Source organism: Chelonia mydas, chromosome 1, assembly GCF_015237465.2.
Source record: "Chelonia mydas isolate rCheMyd1 chromosome 1, rCheMyd1.pri.v2, whole genome shotgun sequence".
NCBI lineage: Eukaryota > Metazoa > Chordata > Testudines > Cheloniidae > Chelonia > Chelonia mydas.
The window spans coordinates 219,296,280-219,320,031 of NC_057849.1; the positions used below are offsets into that span (position 1 = coordinate 219,296,280).

Consider the following 23,752-nt stretch of genomic DNA (forward strand, 5'->3'; position numbering starts at 1 on the left):
TCGGCCTCAGATTACAACTGACTCTAAATTACCTGTTGGAAAATCATTCTGACAAAAAATGCCATTTTCCAAAATATTAAGTTTTCTGTGGGAAAATTTCAACTCTGTTAAAAAAAAATCCAATTTTCTGTCAGGAAAATTTAAACAGTAGCTCCCCCCAACTGCCTGGCTTGAAGGCTCTTGTCAATATCACGGCCTGTGTGAGAAAGCGAAACTGACAAGAGTTTTTCAGGGTGGCAGCCATCAAGCTGAAAAAAAATCCATTTTGGGGAGAATCACCGTGGAATTTTTGGTAATCCTTTCCTGCAATAACAATTTGCACTATTGATGTTTTCTCCCAATTCAGTATGGAAAAAATAATTCAAAGCCACAAATTTTTTCTTGGGAAGGGATTTCCATTTTCTGGCCAGCACTACCTTAGATACATTCATATCCAATATATTGGCTCCACTAGATCTTACTTATTTCTTTTACAGAAATTTGGGTAAGAAAAGCCCTTGATAATGAAGCTTACCCCAGGACCAAATTCTGCTCTGTTTACATAGGCACAACTTCCATTGACTTCAATTACATTGGTCTAACTCCCATTGAAGTCAATGATAGTCAACCTGTATAACTGAGTGCAGAACTTGCCTCACTATATTTGCAAAAAAAAAAAGGAAAGAAGGATCTGGTGAAAAATGTAGTGTGTATGATCTGGCTGGTGCCTATAAAGATACAGGCACTGTAAGATACCACAATGATGGACACAGTATAAGAACTGAAACAGAAGAGACTAAAAAAAGGAAACAATTGGAATTAATTAGATTAAACACATATTGATATACTTTTAATCAGCACGTTTGTGGATTATATTACTACTCTGATTAAATCTACTACTGAATTTCTTTATTATCACTTTCCTTTTAAGCGCCAGCAAGAAAGACCAAAGTCATGTAAAAAACAAAAACAGATGTGAAATGATGTTTAAACAAAAAATAATAATAATCTCTGTCTTAAAAAAAAATTACCCAAACCTGTCTGCTCTAAACTCCACCTTAACTCTCGTAGGAAAGTACCATTAACAAAGAAATACATATCAGTTATATCAGCCTAATGACCCACCCTGTGCAATTTTATAATCTGTTTCATAAGAAATAAATATACCTTTTTCTGTGCACAGTTCAATTGCATATGAAAAAAAATCAGCTTCTCGGATGGTCAGCTTTAGCCTAAGACCCCATGGTTCCTGTCTCCTTCAGACGGCTGGACTGGAATGGACTGGGACTGAAATTTTTTGTTTTCATATAAGCCAGGAACTTTTGTTAATTTAAGAGGAAAGGTAATGGGTGACCTTTGCATCCGTCTGATTCTCAACACAATAGTGCTAAACTGCTATCATGTAAATCAGTTGCCTTAATTGCCAGAAAGAAACAATGAGAGGAAATTGTATTAAATACTTACATGACAGATAAGTCTTTGAAATGGGTTTTTCATCAGTGAGTGTGAAACCTCACTAGTCGAGCAAATAAGGTAACATAACTACTTGAAAGAGTACTGATGTGATGGGTTTGGTCACAGAGACCCCCTTGGGACTGTCACCTGACGTGCCGGAATTACTTCTGAGCCCGTTTTCCCTGCCAACTTGGGATTCCAGAACTCTGCCTTGTTGAGCCACACATGCTACTCTGCTGCAACACAGACCCAGGGTTTGTACCATGCCCCCAAAGCTGCAGACAGGAAACCTGCTAAGCAGTTTTGGTTACAATCTCCAGCACCCAGACACCCAGCTCCTAATGGGATCCAAACCCCAAATAAATCTGTTTTACTCTGTATAAAGCTTATACAGGGTAAACTCATAAATTGTCCACCCTCTATAACACTGAAGGAGAAATATGCACAGCTGTTTGCCCCCCCAGGTATTAATCACTTACTCTGGATTTAATAATAAACAAAAAAGTGATTTTATTAAGTATAAAAAGTAGGATTTAAGTGGTTTCAAGAAATAACAGACAGAACAAAGTTACCATGCAAAATGAAACAAAACATGCAAGTCTAAGCCTAATACATTAAGAAACTGAATACAGGAAAATCTCACCCTCAGAGATGTTCCAATAAGCTTCTTTCACAGACTAGACTCCTTCCTAGTCTGGGCCCAATCCTTTCCCTTGGTACAGTCTTTGTTAGCAGACATCTTAGGTGGAAACTAGGGGTGTTCTCATGACTGGCAGCCCCCTTTGTTCTGTTCCACCCCCTTTTATGGCTTTGGCACAAAGCAGGGATCTTTTGTCTCTCTGGGTCCCCACCCCTCCTTCTAAATGGAAAAGCACCAGGTTTAAGATGGATTCCAGTTCTAGGTAACATGGTTACATATCCTGTGAAACCCCAAGCCTCCATGCTTTCTGGCCTGACTAACAGGATCACAGGAAGGCTTACAAGTAAAAAGAGACATTTACAACCAATTGTCCTGGTCAATGGAAGCCATCAAGATTCTAAACCACCGTTAATGGCCTGCACTTTGCATAATTACAATAGGACCTCAGAGTTAAACTTCATATTCCTAGTTTTAGATACAAGAATGACACATTCATACAAATAGGATGAACACACTCAGTAGATCATAAGCTTTGTAATGATACCTTACAAGAGACCTTTTGCATAAAGCATATTCTAGTTACATTATATTCACACTCATAAGCATATTTCCATAAACATATGGAGTGCAACGTCACAACTGACACAGAGGAATATCGGATTTGCCATACCATAATAGTTCATTGTCCATCGAGTACTTTCCTGCCACCATGAAAGGCCCATATGATGCATTAAAGCAAGGTGGGAAAAATAATTTACAGAGGTAGTTATGCAATTAAGAAAAGGAGTACTTGTGGCACCTTAGAGACTAACCAATTTATTTGAGCATAAGCTTTAAGTGCAACGCAATTAAGTGTTCCTTTTTTCTCACAAACAAAAAACACCAGCCATACACCTGTAACCCAAATTACTTACACTGTGAGCGTGAAAACTTTTATGCATTTACTTAACCTTAATTATGTGCATAGTCCCAGTGGAACAACAGGTATGTGTAAAGTTAACCATATGCATAAGAGCTTGCAGGATCAGGGACTTATTTTGAACTTTGAAAAATAACAATATGAAAGAACAAAAGTAAAATCTCCAGGAAAGAGCACAGAGAATGTGTGTGTGTTGTGTACAAGCTTCAGCAACTCTAAGAACAAAATGGCTGCTGCACACAGCCCTTAGAAATATCAAGTACTGTACAAAGAAAACAAAGGCATCATAATTTCATCACATTTGCATCAAGGCAAATTTCGTTCTGACCCTAACAAGTGATCCACTTAGTCCTTGAGGCATGGCATATGATTATTTTTATTATTACTTATTTAATTTCTCTTATTAGTTTGTTGTTAGTGATACCCACTTTATTTTGTGCAACCTATTCCATGCAATCTATTTAACAAACTTTTTTACACAGCCAGGTAATATTTACAGAACAAAAATAAAAGAGAATGGCCTAGATCATTCCCTCCTGCATGAAAAGCCAAAGAAAGACTTTTAGTGAGCGAAACTCCACCAGGATTTTCTTACTCAGGTGCCTCCACATTTTCCCACTGGCATAGGGTTTGCCCCCAATCCCCTCCCACTGAAAAGCTGCATCCTGTGGCATACCTGTCATGATCTGGGTGGATCGCAGAGTATCTATGGGAAGACAAGGCCATATTGTGCAGGAGTTCTGTACTCTCACTACAATTCAGTCCCTTGGTGCCCTGACCCCAAGCTACCTTCCAATGAGGGTCCAATGTGATTTCTGTTACTCCAATGGAGTCCCTCTGAAAGGACCCCTCCCTCTGCGCAGGAAATTTCTCTCTATCCTCAGGAAGGGATGGGATCCCTGAAAAAGTTAATACAGCCTGAGGTTTTATGGACTAATTCTAAGAGGTCATTTCAAGCAAAGGAACAACAAGGAAGATAGCATGAATGGCAACTGGCATCACCAGCACCACAGAAAAGCAGATGTAATAAGATACAAAAGTGGATAAGGACAAAGGGTAAAATTCTGGCACTAATTAAGTCAATGAAAGTTTTGCCATTGACTTCAGTGAGGACAGTATTTCACCCAAGGGGTCTAAAGCGTGACAGACCATATAGGTAAGGACCAGAAGCTTTGCATTTGATGCTGTGTAGAAGGAGTAAGTTAAGGTTGGGTAAGTGATGTGGGTCAGGTGGGATGATAGTTATGTTCACAGCATACAAACAGAGAAGGCAGATAAAAAAGCAATACACGCTCTTTCTGAAAGGTTGCAGTATAATACTACTTTATTTCATAGAATCCAGAACCCTAACATTCCAGAACTGCAAACAGAGAGACAAAATTCAACCCACTTTGTTTTAGGCTGGTTCTTTGTAAAATGGCTGATTCAAGTCTAGATCACGCACTTCCTTGAAGAGCTCTCTAGACTGCAAGCAGGACCAGAAAACCCCTTACAAATTTAAAGTGATAGCTTGTAATTTTAACACAGTTTTCATATCACCACAGTAGTAAGTAGCAGAGAGTTATACAGAAGTGGGCTGGATTCCTTCATTGTTCATTTCCAGTCTCTCTCATGTTTGGATTTGTTTAAAGGGAAGAAGGATAACATTGTTGTAGGGTGTTAGATGAACTCAATAAAACATTTTCTATCTTAGCTCTTCTCAACATTTTTATTTGTGGCTCTACATGGATGTGTGTGCATACTTGCCACAATTCTTGGACACGGTGATTTAGGGGATTCTGGAAAGATGTTCCCAACCCCTTAGTGAAACGTGGGGAGGAAGCAGCTTCTCCAGCACTGGAATCTTCAGTGAGATAACGAATTGTGAAGGGCTGTCACCACCTTCTCCTATTCACTCCTGAGAAGGTGTATCCCTTTCAACACCTGAAGACATGCTTTCTTTCAGATGGTTTCTTAGCATATGTAAACCTTTCAGCCAAGGAACCAATTAATATATAATTATTGTATTTATCCTTTTGCTTGGCACTCACTCAAGACAAGGTTTAAGATTCCTTAAAATTGAACATTTCTTGGCTCTTACGTCATCATATGATAATTTGTTTTAAATTTTAAAGAAATCCAATTCTGTTGTTCCTGATATACAATTGTGTGATCCTGAAATTGTGATAGATGTCTGGAGTTCTCTTTTCATAGCTTTTGAGGTGGTGTTTTTAAATGCTTTTGACATAACCTACTTCCCTTTCCACTTGAAGCTCAAAAAACATGGCAGCAGCTTTTCTTTGTGAAATAAACAAAAAGGCACTGTGGCCAGGAATTTCACCCTGATCCTGCAGTTGATTGTACACAGACTACTACCCCTGCCCCTGCAATGGGCTCTCTGCGTTCAGTTCAGAATCAGAGCCTCAGTCAATTCCAAGGGAACATTTTGTGATGCTTAGTTCTAACTTTTAACTGAATTAGCTAAGGTGTGCTAGACATGTTGAAACCTGTTAGATGCACTAGATACATTAAGGAGAGACACCGGCAAAGAAAATAGCTAACTGACACATGTAGGACAAACCTCCTTTGTTTTGCCTCTGACTCAATTTTCCCATTAGAAAGGAAGTGATAATTAAAGAGCACATTTACTGAGTGTTATTGTGTACTGTTCAAACATGAAGCATGGTGATGTTTGCATAGACCTGAGGTTTGTTTATAAATGTTAGCATGGTAGGGGAGGGATAGCTCAGTGGCTTGAGCATTGGCCTGCTAAACCCAGGGCTGTGAATTCAATCCTTGAGGGGGCCATTTAGGGAACTGGGGCAAAAATTGGGGATTGGTCCTGCTTTGAGCAGGGGGTTGGACTAGATGACCTCCTGAGGTCCCTTCCAACCCTGATATTCTATGATTCTAACTCATTTTATACAACAGAAAAAAATCTGAAGTGATATGTAGAGTGCCTAGAAAGCCATTTAATAGCCAACTTCTGTGGTAATGGGATAAGCTTTGAGAGAGAGTGTCAGACACTAATTACTTTCCTGCACATGGCCATAGTCCTCTCCATGCTTTCAAACAAATTAGCCAAACATAGCAATAACCCTAATAATTAATTATATTGAAACATTAAAATAATTAGTAATTTCCAACATTGTTCTAAGCACGTTACAGACATGGGTGCAAGCAAGGACCCTTCACTGAAGAATTTAAAACCTATATATATAAAATATACAGATTAGATGTGGGATAAAAGTGGCAATGAATAATCAGATATAATTGTAGCTTTCTGAATGAAGAGAATGCAGTAGGGAGATGTGATACAGCTGGATTTTAGAAAGGAATTAAGGGCTGATGCTTAGCTTATGAAGTCTTTCCCACTGACTTCTATGCACTTTGGATCTAGCCCTTAATGGAGTTTTCTATTAAATCTTATTTTTAAAAAGTATTAGAATTGGCTTGAAAGCAAGCCCTGCTATGTGAATTGAATATTAGCTTAAGGATCATAAAAAAGAGTTATGGAAAAGATAATGTACCCTGGGGAGATGTGCATCAGTGGGTTACCACAGCAATTGGCATTAGGGCTGATGTTATTTAACTTTTTGTTAATGACCCGGTAGTGAAAGCAGAGTAATAGCTCACTAATGATTAAACTAAATTGAGGGTCATTGGAACAGCCCTCAGGGCAGAACCACCACACAAGGGACCTAGAGAAGTTAGAACAGGGGCAGGGAATAACTAAGACCCTTATCTACACAGGAAAGGTTTTTTCTAGTATAATCTCAGGTGTGAATTTAAAGTGATTTAGTCACATTGGGACAACCCGTTTATGTGTACACTCTTATTCCAGAGTAAAAGTGTCTCCCTTGCACCCACACCTCCAGCCCCCATGTTTAGCTTATGTCATTTGGAAAGGGATATAAGCTAAACTGAAAAGCCAGTCTCATTTCCAGAATAAGAGTGTACAGAGCTATACCTGTATAATTGGAGGTATAAAACTGGTCAAACTTTCCCATGTAGACATTCCTTCAATGAGATTCATCTTGAATAAATGTATGTTAATATTTCAGGGGGGAAATAAGCCAATTATGGCTATTCAAGGAGAGGCAAGACACATGGAAAGCAGTAATAACAGAAATAAACCTAGGGCTAAGAGAGAACAGCAAGTTACACATATAATTAGATAGGCAGTATGATAACATAAATAGTCTGTACAATTCTGGGCCACTTTCAAAGACATCACATCACTGAGCATGGCAGTAATCCTCTCTATTTGTTATGGGAACTCCCATTGAGGGAGTGGCAGGTAGCTGCTAAATTAGCTCTAGGCCAGTGATACTCAGACTGAGGCTCAGGAACATCAAGTGACTCCTTAATGTGTCTCCTGCAGCTCTTTGCTATACAAGATATTAAAACACTGTCTAATTTAATTATTAACCAATCAGGATGCTTTTACTAGGTGATTAACCAACTGTAGTTGATAAAATAATAACAGTTGGTCAGTCACTTTGCTGGGAGAAATATTTCCCTTTCCCTGTCATACTGTTTAAATAGGAATGCTATATTATACTATAGTAAATGAAACAATGAAGTCACACTACTATGGCTCTTTTGAGTAATACCGATTGCTAATTTGGCTCCTGAACTGCTGAGGTCTGAGTATCTATTTCATTGCTGAAGCTGATTGTGGTGTCCAGGAGGTTGATGCGGGAGTGGAAGTGTTCGAGAGAGAGTTTGATGGATGCGGGGAGGTTGTGGTGCAAATCCTCTGTTTAGAGGATGAAAACATCATTGATGTATCTCAAGTATATCATTGGTTTGTGGTGCATTTGTCCAGAAATTCTGCCTCAAGTTGGCCCACGAAGAGGTAGGCATATTGGGGAACCATCCTAGTTCCCAGGGCTGTTCCCATGGTTTGGGCAAAGCATTGTTGAATAAAAAATAGTTACAGGTGAGGCTGAAATGGCTGAGTTTGGCAACATGTTTGGGATGAATAGCTGAGTGTTGTCTCTCATCTTGTAGATATTTGCATAGAGATGGGCCTTGTGGCATGTCGGGAAGGTTAACAAATTCAGGTTCTGGAGTGGAGGAGTGCCTCCACTGATCTCAACTATGGCAGCATGGCACAAGGAGAGAGGATGTCCCTCAGGTCAGCTGGTCTTAAATAGTTTAGGGCTTTATAGGTTAAAGCCAGTATCTTGAACTCCACAGGGCCACAGGCAATCAGCATGCCCACGGAACTATGGAGTCGTGGGCTCTCAGTGTGATGGCCTGTTCAAAACTAGATTTTGCTTATGAGAGTTACTAGTCTATCCTATCCTACCTGTATCCTTGGTATCTACATGCAAAGTGGAGCCCCTGAAGCCCAATGACAGAGAAGATGTCCCTTTCCTGGGACAAAGGATGTCGTAACAACAAATAGAAAGCTGTGTTCCACAGTTAAAGGGACAATTCTTCAGCTCGGGTAAACTGGCATCCCTCCATTGAAGTCAATGGAGCTACATGAATCTACATCAACTGAGGATCTGGCCCAAAAAGCTTTGCAAGTTTACTGATGTCACATGGAGACTCAGTGATGGTACCACTGAAAGACACAGGGAACCCTACGAATCCCGTGACAAAATGGTCCACCCATTAAAACTGCGGCTCCAATTTTAAAACTTGGGTTTCTGAAATTTAGTGGGGTACCAAAACTGAAGCAAGCCAAATACAAGCCCAATCTTGCTGCAACTGATGTCAAGTTAAATGTGGAAAAGAGATGCCTTCTCTCCTAACCTCTAGAGAAATTGTCTATGTAATTTAGAAACCACCTTGATAATGTATGTTTGATTATACTACTCAATAGACATCAATGTAGTTAACATCCACGTAAATACGGTATCCTAGTGATTGCGTGCTGTATCCAGAGAATCGATCTAAGGTTCTTTCATTCTTGGTCTTCTCCAGGAATAGATTCCAGAGCAGATGCTCATCTTTATTTCTTCTCTATTCTCTTTATTTTTTCTTCATGGACTGAACTTCCATGGGGGCCAGCATAAGGCCTATATAACACTCCCCCTCCCCCTCCCCTTTCCCCATCCAATAGTCACATTCCATTGATGAGAATCATCTCATCTAGTTCACTTACAGAGTAACAGCCGTGTTAGTCTGTATCCGCAAAAAGAAAAGGAGTACTTGTGGCACCTTAGAGACTAACAAATTTATTAGAGCATCCGATGAAGTGAGCTGTAGCTCACGAAAGCTTATGCTCTAATAAATGTTAGTCTCTACGGTGCCACAAGTGCTCCTTTTCTTTTTTCTAGTTCAGTTAGTATCACTTCCAATTCATCTTGCTTATTTCCCCATACTCATTGTATCTGCACACAGACATTAAGTACATCGGTATTTTTATTTTTCTTGTTCTGCAGAATATCCACATCTCTGCTTTTATTTATTTACATTGGATGTGTGCCAGCTTTTCTGAGTTATGTAGCAAAGTCCTAAATCAGGGGATGGCAAACGATTCGGCCTAAGGGCCACATCGGGGTATGGAAATTGTATGACAGGCCATGAATGCTCACAAAATTGGGGGTAGGGTGCGGTACGGGGTGAGGGCTCTGGCTGGGGGTGCAGGCTCTGGAGTGGGGCCAGGGATGAGGGGTTTGGGATATGAGAAGGGCTCTGGGCTGGGATCGAGGGGTTCAGAGGGCGGGAGGGGGATCAGGGCTGTGGTACAGTGTTGGGGCATGGGGGGGTGGTGGGAGGGAAGAGGTTCAGGCTCCAGGCGGCGCTTACCACAAGCAGCTCCTAGAAGCATGTACCCCCTCTGGCTCTGAGGCATGGCCAGGCGGCTCTGCGCGCTGCCCCATCCACAGATGCCACCTCTACAGCTCCTGTTGCCCTGGAACCGCAGCCAATGGGAGCTGCTGGGGCAGCGCCTGCAGACAGGGCAGGGCACAGAGGCGCCTGGCCATGCCTCCATGTACTACGTAAGAGCCGGGGGGGGGGGGGGGGGGGGGAGGGTCATGACAGCTGCTTCCTGGGAGCTGTATGGAGCGGGGCAAGCCCCCAACCCCACTTCCCCCAGTAGGAGCTGAGGGCCACATTAAATAGTCTGATGGGCTGGATGTGGCCTGCGGGCCATAGTTTGCCCCCCCTGTCCTAAGTCAACCAGCCAATGGCACAGCTGGAAATAGAGCCTAGGAGATCTGACAACCAGTGCCTCTCACTACTAGAGCCCACTCCCCTCCCAACAGGGCCAATCAGCGGTGGGAGGCCAGGAGGGCCATTTGCCCTGGGCCTCAAGCTCAAAGGGGGCATCAAATTTAGACACTTGTTCATTTTTTGGCATTTGATAAAGTTTCGCAACTTGTTTTTATGGGCATCCCTGCCCAAATGCAATCTTTTCTTCAAATTAGTTGTTTTGAAATTCCATGTAACATTCCACAAGATGCTGATAATCATGCTTTCCCTACTCGTCTGTTGACAAAAATTCTTCCAAATGGTGAGACCTGCACAAAAGACTAGTTATGCTGGAGTATGGGAAGAAAAAAAAAAAAACTCTGCAGGGCTGTCCCTACCTATACACAAAGTACGCAGCTATGTAGGACACCAGGAAATTTGGGGCACTAAATTTCCTGGTGTGCTGCTCCAGCCCCTCCTCTTCCCACCCCCGTTCCAGCCCCACCCCCACTCCACCCGTACCCCAAAGCACCCACCCTGCTCTGCCCCAGCCCCACCCCTACTCCTCTGAGGACTGCAGCAGGACCAGGCCTGCACTCACTGGTGGCAGGAAGTGCAGCAACCCGGGCCCCAGCCACACCGCCAGTGAGAGCTGGGGGGCGGTTCCCCCTGCCCCCAAGCCAGCCCCCTCCCCCCCCCCACAAGCCTAGGGCTCCACACACACCCCCGGGGGGGGGGGGGCTGCATAGGGCGCCAGAATAGCTAGGGACGGCCCTGCTCTGTACTGTGCACCCTGCTTCATTTTGAACAAAAGTGCTGCAAATGCATCAGTTCTCTCTGATCAATCAGGATGGAGCCTCAGAGGTTGGAGGAAGCTGAATACTATCACATGAGAGTTCACACACACACACACACACACACACACACACCCCCTATGTTGCATGGAAATCAGCCAGTAGGGCAGCATCAGCTGAAAGTTCAGTTGAGAATTTACTCTTGAACTCTCTACATCAGCTGAGGATCTGGCCCAAAAGCTTTGCAAGTTTGCCGACGTCACATTGAGACTCAGTGATGGTACCGCTGCAAGACATATGGAAAAAAATTTCTTGAGTGCATCCTGAATGTCATCCTTTTTCTTTCTGAGTGGGGATTGGCTTTCTTTGGTTCAAGTCAACATATTGGCGATTGTGCAAATGGAAACTTTCTAGGCAAAGTTGAGCTCCTCAGCAAATATGACCCACTTTTATCAGAGCACGTTAAACGTGTTCAAGAATCGCAAGAGAGTCAAAAGCACATGCAAGTCCGTTATCTCTCCACACACACACACACACACACACACACAAAATGAGTTTATTGAGTTATGGGTCATTCGTACAAACAACAATTCTTGATACGATTCAAAAATGCCAAGTATTTTTCAATCATTGTTGATGCCACTCCAGATTGTTCTCACAAGGAACAGACTACTATACTTATTTGATGTATTAAGATTGTAGACAGCTCAAAATTTTCAATTGAAGAAAGGTTTGTTTTGTTTGATAATTTCATGATAAAAAACTGGAAAAGAAATTGCTGCTTGAGTACTAGCAATTCTAGAAGGTTTTAAGTTAGATTTTCAAGTCTGCATTGGTAAGCCTATGACAATGGATCTAATATGGTTGGGAAGTACAAGGCTGTACAAACGGTTCTGCTTGAGCATAATTCAAACTGTATTTTCTCCAGCTGTGGAAACCATGCACTAAACCTTGGAGGTGTTGATTGTGCCGAACCATGCAAGGAGGCAATTATTTACTTTGGAACTGTTCAACAAATGTACAATCTTTTCAGTGGCAGTCCACAAAAGGTGGGAAATTCTTAAGCAATATCTTCCTGTTTCACTGCATGGGGTGTCCAAAACTAGATGGTCTGCACAGATTGATGGTGTTCAAGTGAGAAAGGCTTTAAATGAGCTTGAATCTCTCAATCTCACTGCACAGGCTCGAACTGAACTTCAGTCTATTCAGAAGCACATGTCCAAATTTGAATGCATTCTGATGTCATCTTTGTGGATGAAACTACTTACAATGATCCACCAAACTAATCTGGTAATTGAAGCAAGCAATGCTACACTTGATGTTGAGAGGGATAAACACCGAAAGTCTTATCAATGACATTCAACAGATTCAGGAACAATGAGATGCGATCCTGACTGAGTCCAAATTAGTAGCATAGAATTATTGGCGTTTCATTTGAGTTCTCCACGAATCACAACTTACTTACTGAATCAGATGCCGAGCAGCATTATAGGGTCAATATCTTCCTGGTCATCATTGACTCTATTCAATCAGGTCTTACATGTCGATTTGAGTCACTGCGACTAATTTGTACCCTTTTCAGGTTTTTTTGGCAGTTCAACAGATCAATGAAGATCTACTTTTTGCAGGTGAACAATTTCAGCAACAGTACAACAAAGAAATCTCAAAAGATCTCGGTGATGAGTTCATCTTCCTCAAATAAATATATTCCACAAACTTTAAATTGGATTGCAAGCCAAAGGAATTGCTTCAAGAAATACTCGAACTTGGACTCTCTGGACAAATTGCATTGCGTATTTTTGTCAGTTTGCCTGCATCAGTGGCTTCAGGTGAATGCACCTTCAACATGTTGAAGCAGGTAAAGAACTAACACCATTCAACTATGGGACAAGAGCATATGAATGGGCTCAGCATGCTTAATATCAACTGTGACATTGCATGAAAACTAGATTTTTCCCTCAATAATTAATGCAATTGCACAGAAAAAGGCTAGAAATGCATTTGTTAAATAAAAAAATATTCAGATTATGTCTCACTCTTTTTGGGGGGGCTTATTTTGTTTTCATGTGTCGTCATTTTTTATTTTCATTGTAGCTAAGGGCCTCAAAAGCTGGAAGTGGCCCAGGCCTCTCTAGAGCTCTGAGAGGGCCTACCTCCCAGAGCCAGGAACAGAACCCAGGAGTCTTGAGTCCCAGCCTCCCCTGCTCCTCTAACCCACTAGATCCCTCCTGCCCTCTCAGAGTTGCGGATAGAATCCAGGAGTCCTGACTTCCACTTTTATTCACTGAAACCAGTTAACCTTGCCTAACGCTTTGACAAAGGCCCAAAGGGCATGTATTATTGTTTGGGGAAAGGGTTAGGCACCTCCAGGAATCCCTGGTAAATATGTGTCAAAGCTTTTCAAACAGGACTGTGAGCTTTTCTAGGAATACTAAATACTGCAGATTTCCATGGAAGAAACTAAACATCCTGCTTGATTTTACGATGTGGTTGCCATAAAACCTCAGCCTTGCCCGCAGGGGGATGGCTCACCAAGGGAAGGGGAAGGAGCTGAGCTGGTGGAATTCTCCTCTCTACTACGTCGCGCATGATCCTGACCACCCCCAACAGGGCCTGGCTTTTATGCACGGTTGTGGGGTTCGGTTCCCAATCTGCCCAGTAGCCTCAGTGGAGACCTTCTGACCTCTATGCAATGTGCTGTGTTCAGCGAGAGGCTGCCACTGAAACCAAGAGACAGCTGATGCTGAGGATGGGCTGGGCAAATGGCCCAGTGGGCAGGAGCAGAGGTTTCCCAGAAGGGGACACTGCTCAGTGTACAGTTAGAGAAACTGAGGCATGGAAATGCTAGCCTGTTACACTATGGCAGTGGTTTTCAAACTTCTTTTCTGGCGACACAGTCAATGCCTGCAACCCAACAGAGCTGGGGATGAGGGGTTTGGGGTGTGGGCTGCGGCCAAGAATGAGGGGTTCAGGGTTGGGGCGCAGGAGGGGGTCAGGGCTCTGGGCTGGGGGTGTGGATGAGGGGTTTGGGGTGCAGGAGGGGGCTCACCTCTGGTGGCTCCTGGTCCGTGGTACAGCCGAGGTCCAGAGGCAGGCTTCCTGCCTGTCCTGGCACCACAAACCGCGCTGCGCTCCAGAAGCAGTTAGCAGCAGGTCCTGTTCCTAGACGGAAGCGCAAAGCCCCATGGCCGCCCCATGGCCGCCCCCCGCCTAGGAGCCAGACCTGCTGCTGGCCACTTCCGGGGTGCAGCGCGGTGTCAGAACAGGTAGGCACTGGCCTGCCTTAGCTGGGCAGCACTGCCAACGGGACTTTTAACGGCCCGGTCAGCAATGCTGACCAGAGCCACCATGACCCAGTGCCTTACATTCCATGACCCAGTACTAGGTCACGACTCAGTTTGAAAACCACTGGCCTAAGACACACACCAGAATTCAGCAGCAGAGCTGAGGAGAGACTCCAGGAGTCCTGGCATGCAGTTCCCCTGCTCTAACCATGGGACCCCACTCCTCTCCCAGAGCCCGTGATAGAACCCAGGTGTCCTGGCTCCCAGCCCCTCCTTGCTCTAACCCCCTAGACCTCCCCTCCCAGAATGCTGCTTAGGTTACCTGCCTGGCTGCCTCAAATTTGAGAGGCATTGCAACGTCCTTCAAAGTAATGACATTTTGTGAAGCATAGCATGGCCACTGGGCCACACAAGGGAAAGTGAGGCAGGATGGGAAGGGGGCTGCGCATGGGTCACTGACGGTAGTATTGGGAAAGGGATGGGGTTGCATGGTGTTCATGGGGGCAGGATGCAGAGGGACAAGGGCTGCACTAACTATAGCACTGGTCTCATATATAGTGTGGACCATCTTTCACTCCTCCCATTTAAAATAATCTTTAAATAGTTTCCATTGTTCACGCTGTAACATCATGTGTTCAGTGGCAGGTTTGTGGGAATTGCCAGTCTGGACTCCTTGTAGCCATGTCTCATGTTTCATACACTCCCAAACTTTATAAACATGAGAGTGAGCTTCCACAAACATCAATCCCTGTGCACTTCCATGGAATAAACCACAAAAAAAATCTCGTTTGATTTCACAACGCAGGGGCAGAAACCCCATGGCCTTGTCCCAAGAGGGTGAATGAACCAAAAATGGAGTTGTTCTCATCCAGGCTTGTGGATGCCATTTTCTCTCTCGACTTGTTGTTACTGAACGTACGGAGGCCAACGTGCCCATTCAGACAGAAAAAGTCTGGAGTGGGCACTGCTGGGGGGAGTCTTAGACTCCCTTCCCAGGCTGTGATAGTGATAGAGACACCTGATCTCAAACCCACAAAGGATAAAGAGATCTGTTCCAGCACAGATCACCCATTGCATCCCTGCTGAAAATTCCCCTCCAAGTAGGTTCTCCTAAATATACCTAACAATTCATCCTACCAGCTCCACAAATTATTCTATGGCATTTTAAAGTCAACAAGGCTATTCTAGATTGAGAATCCCTTTTACTTTTTAGTTTCATGAACGACAGATCAGCCAACACAATGTTACCATTAGGCTGGTGAAAATATAAACAAACACAGAAGAGAGGCTGCCATTAGCATAATGAGAAAAAGAGCAAGACTGCACTTTTACATGAGGTTTTGGTGGTTTTTAAAGAACGGATTTTAAGACGCAGTTAATCCCTCCCCATGGCATTAGGTTTGCCTAGCAGCCTGATTTCTAAAAAGCTCAGATGACAGCATGGCTAGGACTATGCTCCAAAGATAACATTTCTGAGTCATGGCCCCATAAAGAAGGTTGGAGCAGCAGCCATTCATCGTAAACTCTATTTAATTCTTTTCTTTGACCAAACTCCACTCACGCACCAGCTCCCAAAACTGCTTATTTGTGGCCTAAATGTTCATGATTAGGCCTTGAGCTCGCAAGTCCTTATATGGGGTGAAGTTCACCCCTATGCAGAGGGCGCACACAAGACCAATGCAACATACAAGTCCCATTTGGGTGGTTTAAGTGGAAGTAAGTGCTGCATAGGCCTGATACCATTAGCCTGCACAGGGGCAAATTCCAGCCATGGGGCAAATCAGGATACACAACTTTGTGGCATTCCATAGATACGTGTGATGTCTGCTGTCATGGGCACAAGTAAGGGGAAGCGCTAGCCTGCTGCTTACTTACAGGCAGATTGGAAGGGTAATTAATGAGTGGGTTGGCAAATTCCCAAATAGTAAGATGTGGATTATATTCACATTCAGGGACGCTAGTGCTGTTTCAGATATTTAGAAATATTTGGGTAAATGTATAATAGGAATTAACCAGTGTAAAACACGAAATGTGATGGGGAAAAGAGTGGGGATAGCAACAGTATCACCAAAGCAGGTAGAGAGGCCAGGAGATCTGAGATTTATTTTGAATGGCCATCAAACAGAATGTCCCATTCATGCAAGCAGGAGCCGATCCAAAGTCCACTGACTTCAATGAACATTAGATCAGGCACACAGATGGGGTTCAGTTGTATGAGGTTGGTTTCAGTTACTGATTTATGCCCTTCACAGTCGCTATGTCACAGCCACGTACAACACAGTCAGTCTCATCTGTGATCACAGGACGTAGAACATATAGAGACAGAAGCAGCAGCAAATGAGAATGGCTAGAACATGGGCATCAGCATCTCAGTGGATGGGCAGATGACTACAAACACAGCAAGGCAGTAGCATTAGGGAATGGCTGGCAGATAGGACGTACCAGTTCAAGAGAAAGCAAGGAAGAACACTAGGATTCCCCCCCCCCCTTTTTTTTTTTTTTAAATTTATTATGGGTGTCTATCAAGGTCATTTCAGTCAGTCTGAAATTGTATGGCCTACATTATGCAGGAGGTCAGATGAAATGATCACAGCAGTCTCTTCTGACCTAAAAAGCTATTCAGTGAAAGGTCTGCACATGATAGAGGAGTGGCAGACACACACCTGGGGTGAGCACTGGTCAGAGTGTGTGTGGGAACAGCCCTTAGAAAAGCAAATAATTTTGAAGCCAATGCAGTGATTCCATATTTAAAGATGTAAAATAGCCTAATTGATGCCCAATTCTGATGTCCTCTTAAAAAAAGCCTCCTTTCTGCCTGATGTTATGCGTGTGTGGTCTGTTGGCAGAGGGGACTGTTCCAGGGAAGCCTGAAGTTAATCTGGTCATTTGTTTTTAACATATGAAAGTTTGAAAAGAAAACATGGTATGTTGTTTGGTGGTGCTTGGGTTTAGTTTTGTTAACCTTCTGGTTAACTGCTTGATTGATTTTGGAACCTCCTCTCTTGCAAGTGACTTGGTTTGGGAACACTCAGGTTGTCTATGCATTTGTTCCCAACATGGAGCCAGATCTTCTGTTGGCAGAATTCTACTGACTTCAGAGGAATTACACTAGCAGAAAATTTGGGCAATGAAGTCTAGAGCATAGGACTATATTTGAGTAGGGGTTAAGTATTATTTTTGGAGTGATTCATTATAAATATTTAAACCCCTGGGGTCTCTGAGGCATTTATAAATTTCTGGATTGGCCTGGCAGGCTTTATGTGCTCAGTAGGGCCAGCCTGGGTAGTTTGTACTGCTATAGACTAAATAGCTGACAAATGTTGGTTGAGAGTGATTAAACTCCACAAGCAAGTAGTTTCATGCAAAGAGATTAGGGTCAGATTGTGAAATCTCCACTCATTTTTAGTAACCTCTGCCATAGTTCAGGGCAACTGTACCTGTATTCCCCTTTGTGATCCAGCAAGGGCACCCCCTCAAGGCGTCTGGCTCCCCCGGCCATCTCATTTTGAGTGGAAACTTGTGTTTCAATCCCTTCTGACCCAGATATTTCCAGGCTGCACAGTAATATCCCAGCAGGAGACTCTGCTTAAGTAGGCCTGCTTACTTTCACTTCAGAGACTAATAATAAAGTATTACCTCCCATTAAAAAGGTACCACACAGCACTTCCTATGCAAGCCTATTTTATACCTAAGAAGAGCATTACAGAGAAAGCATACTAAAAACAATAAGAGAATTTACACACACGCTAACAAGTTTAGCAGAGATTACTCCAGATCTAACATGGGATCTGGCAGGAGCAATCCTTCAAAATCTCACCCAAGGGGTTTAAGAACATAAGAACCCCCACTTGGTAAGGCAACTCCCATCTTTTCATGTACTGTGTATATACATCTGCCTACTGTATTTTCCACTCCATGCATCTAATGAAGTGGGTTTTAGCCCACGAAAGCTTATGCCCAAATAAATTTGTTAGTCTAAGGTGCCACAAGTACTCCTCGTTGTTCTCCTCAGCAGGTAGCTTCGAAAGGCTGATAACCAAAGGAATTATATTAGCATTCTCTTCCTCTTAGAGGCAATTCCACATGAACAATTCCATTTTTAATACAATGGACCCCAAAAGGTATCAAACCTAATTCAAAAAGATTTAACTTAATTCAATACACTTTATCTTAATTCCATGAGGTTTGTTTAGGATATTGTACGATATTGTCATAGCCATCACAGTACCTTTCACTGCGAGTAGTTCCACTGAAGGCAAGGTAACCCCTCATGGAATAAGGTAACCTCACTCACAAGTTGTTATCTGAACCTGGACCTTATTGCTTAGTAGAAACACTTTGGATAGTTTCTAAGCTCCATGAGCTGAACAGTTTCTCTGACACATTAGAAACTCTGCAGTAGGCCCAAAGAGTTTATCAGCTTTGCAGGCTCTCTTCAGGAAATGTAAAGGTTTATTGTTATGGCACTTACAGGACCCACAACTGATGCTTATATGGAGTTAACAGGAGCTGAAGGCTGTGAACTGCATGTTGACCGCTACAGACCCTTCATCATTCTTAAACTGAGCCTACAGACCACTGACTGAGCCTGAAAACGCTGTAAATTCCAAAGCAAGACCCTGTAAATCTTCAAAAAGAAAAAGGAGTACTTGTGGCACCTTGGAGACTAACAAATTTATTTGAGCATAAGCTTTCGTGAGCTACAGCTCACTTTATCGGATGCATGTAATGGATGAAGTGAGCTGTAGCGCACGAAAGCTTATGCTCAAATAAATTTGTTAGTCTCCAAGGTGCCACAAGTTCTTCTTTTCTTTTTGCGGTTACAGACTAACACGGCTGCTACTTTGAAACCTGTAAAGCTTGTAACTCCTGTTACAATAGTAGTCATCATTCAAGGGATTTAGAGGCTACACAGACACACCTGGGAAATCCAATGCCTGAAGACTCCAGAGTCAAGGAGGAGGGACAAGCTCTGGAGGTATCCCCAGAAAACAGTCTTGGGTAAACAGGGAGCTTGGGACTAGTTCAAGGAAGTGACCTAGCAGAGCACGTCTTCATTTCCCTCATTGGGATCAGAATAGAGAACATGAGCAGCTCAGGCTACTTCTTAGAGAGGGGATCCCATGTGGGGGTAGGAGAAAACAATAGACATTGGGAATAATATGTGGGAGTCTAAATATTATCCAGATACAAATATTATGTGAGCCCGTTTGTTACAGGTGTTCCACAGCTCATCTTACTGAACCAAAGCAAAAACATGTCTCAAATCTATTTTGAGGGGTGGGAATTGCAAGATTTATGCTACTTTTAAGCCACAGAACTCTATCCTCAAAAATAGGGAGGTAACAACGGTGTAAGCCAAATGCCCGGTGTGAGTTAGTGGTAGGAAAGAGGAGAAGGGGGAAGAGCAAGTGGAAGAGAGGGTAGTTATGAAAGGCATATTATGGAAAAGGAGCTGTTGAATGAAGTTCCTCTTGGTGTGAAAAGGGATGTATTGAATTTAAAAAGCCTCAACTTAGGAATAAGCCCACAAGAATTTAGGATAAGTAGCCATACTTTGGATAATTTGTGTTTTTATAAGTGATGGAAGATTGGGCCTATGGCTAAAGCACTGTTCTCAGGATATCTGGGTTCTCTTCCCACCTCTGCCACAGATTTACTGTGTGAATTACTTGTCTGTGCCTAATTTTCCCCCAACCCTCACTTCAGTAAAATGGAGGTGCTATACAGGTGTAAGGGGTTATTTATAAGAGGCCTTCTGAGATGTTACATGAGCAGTAGGTTGGATCATTCAGCAAATTCTCTGGTTGGAATTGTAAAGCATCTCCCCATAGTCCAAGTAAGTGACTGCTATTGTAATAACGCAAAAGGACTCCTCACAGATAGTATCAGCGTATTCTGCACTTCCTCTGAAAAATTTCTATATTCAGAGTAATTTATTAATAGCATGACAAGCTAAGTGTTGCCAAAGAGGGGCAGAAGCCTTGGGTGAAATCTCAGCCCCACTGAAGTCAAGGGGAGTTTTGCCACCACCAACTTCAATCCAGGCAGGATTTCACCTCTGAAGTCTCTTTCAGGTAATACAATACATCATGTAGGCCTTGATTCAGGAAACCAATTATAAGCATGTGCTTAAGCCCCATTGACGTAATGCTTTCCTGAAATCAGGAAGACTTCTGTGGTCAGTGTACTACTGAACCATTTCTAAGGTCATGGGCTTTCCATACAGGAGCAAGCCTTATAAAAAGATATACACCACTTCTAGGATTTACAACCAAGTGTAAAGACTCCTGCTTACAGGGGATGAATGGGTGTTTTAGAAATATCCAAGAGTAGGAGTGTGCACCAAGGCTGAAATTCTGGCTCCACTGAAGTCTCTGGGAGTTTGGGCATTGACAGCAGAGTCAGGATTTCACCCCAAGTGGATTTCACCCTTATTATTTCCATAGAGGTGTGGAAATACCTCTTTTGATAGAGAATCACCACATCCAAACACAACCTCTCTGTTCAGCTCATTTCCTTAATACTGATACAGGAGCACCAGCATACTTTATAAACAAACAGGTTTCAGAGTAGCAGCCGTGTTAGTCTGTATCTGAAAAAAAAAAAAAAAAAAAAGGGAGTATTTGTGGCACCTTAGAGACTAACCAATTTATTTGAGCATAAGCTTTCGTGAGCTACAGCTCACTTCCTCGGATGCATTCAGTGGAAAATACAGCGAGGAGAATTATATACACACAGAACATGAAAAAAATGGGCGTTATCATGCACACTGTAAGGAGAGTGATCACTTAAGATGAGCTATTACCAGCAGGAGAGTGCGGGGGGGGGGGGGGGAGGGGGAAGGGACCTTTTGTAGTGATAATCAAGGTGGGCCATTTCCAGCAGTTAACAAGAACGTCTGAGGAACAGTGGGGGTTGGGAAATAAACATGGGGAAATAGTTTTACTTTGTGTAATGACCCATCCACTCCCAGTCTCTATTCAAGCCTAAGTTAATCTGCAAACTGGATACAATTTAATTCCAACTCAGCAGTCTCTCGTTGGAGTCTGTTTTTGAAGTCTTTTTGTTGTAATATTGCGACTTTTAGGTCTGTAGTCGAGTGACCAGAGAGATTGAAGTGTTCTACTACATGGCACAAGAGGCCACAGCAATGGTTCCCTTAACCCACCCAGCAATATTGTTAATCTATCCAACTATACTGTTAGCCCAGCAGAAGAATCTGTCCTATCTCGGGGCCTCTCCTTCTGCCCCTCCACCCCCACAAACATGATACAGTTCTGTGGTGACCTAGAATCCTATTTTCAACGTCTCCAACTCAAGGAATATTTCCAACACACCTCTGAACAACATACTAATCCACAGAGACCTTCCTACCAACACCACAAAAAGGAGGATTCTAGGTGGACTCCTCCTGAAGGTCGAAACAGACTGGACTTCTACATAGAGTGCTTCCGCTGATGTGCACGGGCTGAAATTGTGGAAAAGCAGCATCACTTGCCCCATAACCTCAGCTGTGCAGAACACAATGCCATCCACAGCCTCAGAAACAACTCTGACATCATAATCAAAAAGGCTGACAAAGGAGGTGCTGTTCATATTCCAACCTAGTCATGATGACAACAAGAGGCTGCTAGGTAGCTCTCCAACACCACTTTCTACAAGCCATTACCCTCTGATCCCACTGAGGGTTACCAAAAGAAACTACACCATTTGCTCAAGAAACTCCCTGAAAAAGCACAAGAACAAATCCGCACAGACCCACCCCTGGAACACCGACCTGGGGTATGCTGCTACCCAAGATCCATAAAGCTGGAAATCCTGGGCGCCCCATCATCTCAGGCATTGGCACCCTGACAGGAGGATTGTCTGGTTATGTAGACTCCCTCCTCAGGCCCTACGCTACCAGCACTCCCAGCTATCTTCGAGACACCACTGACTTCCTGAGGAAACTACAATCCACCGGTGATCTTCCTGAAAACACCATCCTGGCCACTATGGATGTAGAAGCCCTCTACACCAACATTCCACACAAAGATGGACTACAAGCTGTCAGGAACAGTATCCCCAATAATGTCATGGCAAACCTGGTGGCTGAACTTTGTGACTTTGTCCTCACCCATAACTATTTCACATTTGGGGACAAAGTATACCTTCAAATCAGCGGCACTGCTACGGGTACCCACATGGCCCCACAGTATGCCAACATTTTTATGGCTGACTTAGAACAACGCTTCCTCAGCTCTCGTCCACTAATGCCCCTACTCTATTTGTGCTATATTAATGACATCATCATCTGGACCCATGCAAAAGAAGCCCTGGAGGAATTCCACCATGATTTCAACAATTTCCATCCCACCATCAACCTCAGCCTGGACCAGTCCACACAAGAGATCCACTTCCTGGACACTACAGTGCTAATAAGCGATGGTCACATAAACACCACCCTGTACCGGAAACCTACTGACTGCTATTCCTACCTACATGCCTCCAGCTTTCACCCAGACCACACCACACGATCCATCGTCTACAGCCAAGCTCATACAACTGCATTTGCTCCAACCCTCAGACAGAGACAAACACCTACAAGATCTCTATCAAGCATTCTTACAACTACAGTACCCACCTGCTGAAGTGAAGAAACAAATTGACAGAGCCAGAAGAGTACCCAGAAGTCACCTACTACAGGACAGGCCCAACAAAGAAGACAACAGAACGCCACTAGCCATCACTTTCAGCCCCCAACTAAAACCTCTCCAACGCATCATCAAGGATCTACAACCTATCCTGAAGGACGACCCATCACTCTCACAAATCTTGGGAGACAGGCCAGTCCTTGCCTACAGACAGCCCCCCAACCTGAAGCAAATACTCACCAGCAACCACACACCACACAACAGAACCACTAACCTAGGAACCTATCCTTGCAACAAAGCCTGTTGCCAACTGTGTCCACATATCTATTCAGGGGACACCATCATAGGGCCTAATCACATCAGCCACATGTGATTAGGCCCTCAAAGGCTCGTTCACCTGCACATCTACCAATGTGATATATGCCATCATGTGCCAGCAATGCCCCTCTGCCATGTACATTGGTCAAACTGGACAGTCTCTACATAAAAGAATAAATGGACACAAATCAGATGTCAAGAATTATAACATTCATAAACCAGTCGGAGAACACTTCAATCTCTCTGGTCACTCAATTACAGACCTAAAAGTCGCAATATTACAACAAAAAGACTTCAAAAAGAGAGACTCCAACGACAGACTGCTGAATTTGAATTAATTTGCAAACTGGATACAATTTAACTTAGGCCCGAATAGAAACTGGGAGTGGATGGGTCATTACACAAAGTAAAACTATTCCCCCCCCCACCCCCCACTGTTCCTCAGACGTTCTTGTTAACTGCTGGAAATGGCCCACCTTGATTATCACTACAAAAGGTTTTCTCTCCCCCCGCCCGCTCTGCTCTCCTGCTGGTAATAGCTCATCTTAAGTGATCACTCTCCTTACAGTGTGCATGATAACACCCATTTTTTC

At 43.4% G+C, this 23,752-nt stretch overlaps 1 protein-coding gene across 7 annotated transcripts in view; it reads right to left on the bottom strand.

Moving 5' to 3' along the window:
- The window catches only part of VWF (von Willebrand factor), a 259,168-nt gene that overhangs the window by 225,100 nt on the left and 10,316 nt on the right, over window positions 1–23,752 (bottom strand). Inside the window, exon 1 of one of the 7 annotated variants that reach the window (XM_037913643.2) lies at window positions 1,147–1,283. The exons of 5 other annotated variants lie outside the window; for them this stretch is intronic. In XM_037913643.2, coding sequence (XP_037769571.1) covers window positions 1,147–1,173 — 27 coding nt within the window. In that variant the 5' untranslated portion in view covers window positions 1,174–1,283. Of the gene's footprint in view, window positions 1–1,146; window positions 1,284–23,752 lie in introns of those variants that run through there. One more of the 7 variants, XM_037913647.2, reaches the window with a different exon arrangement.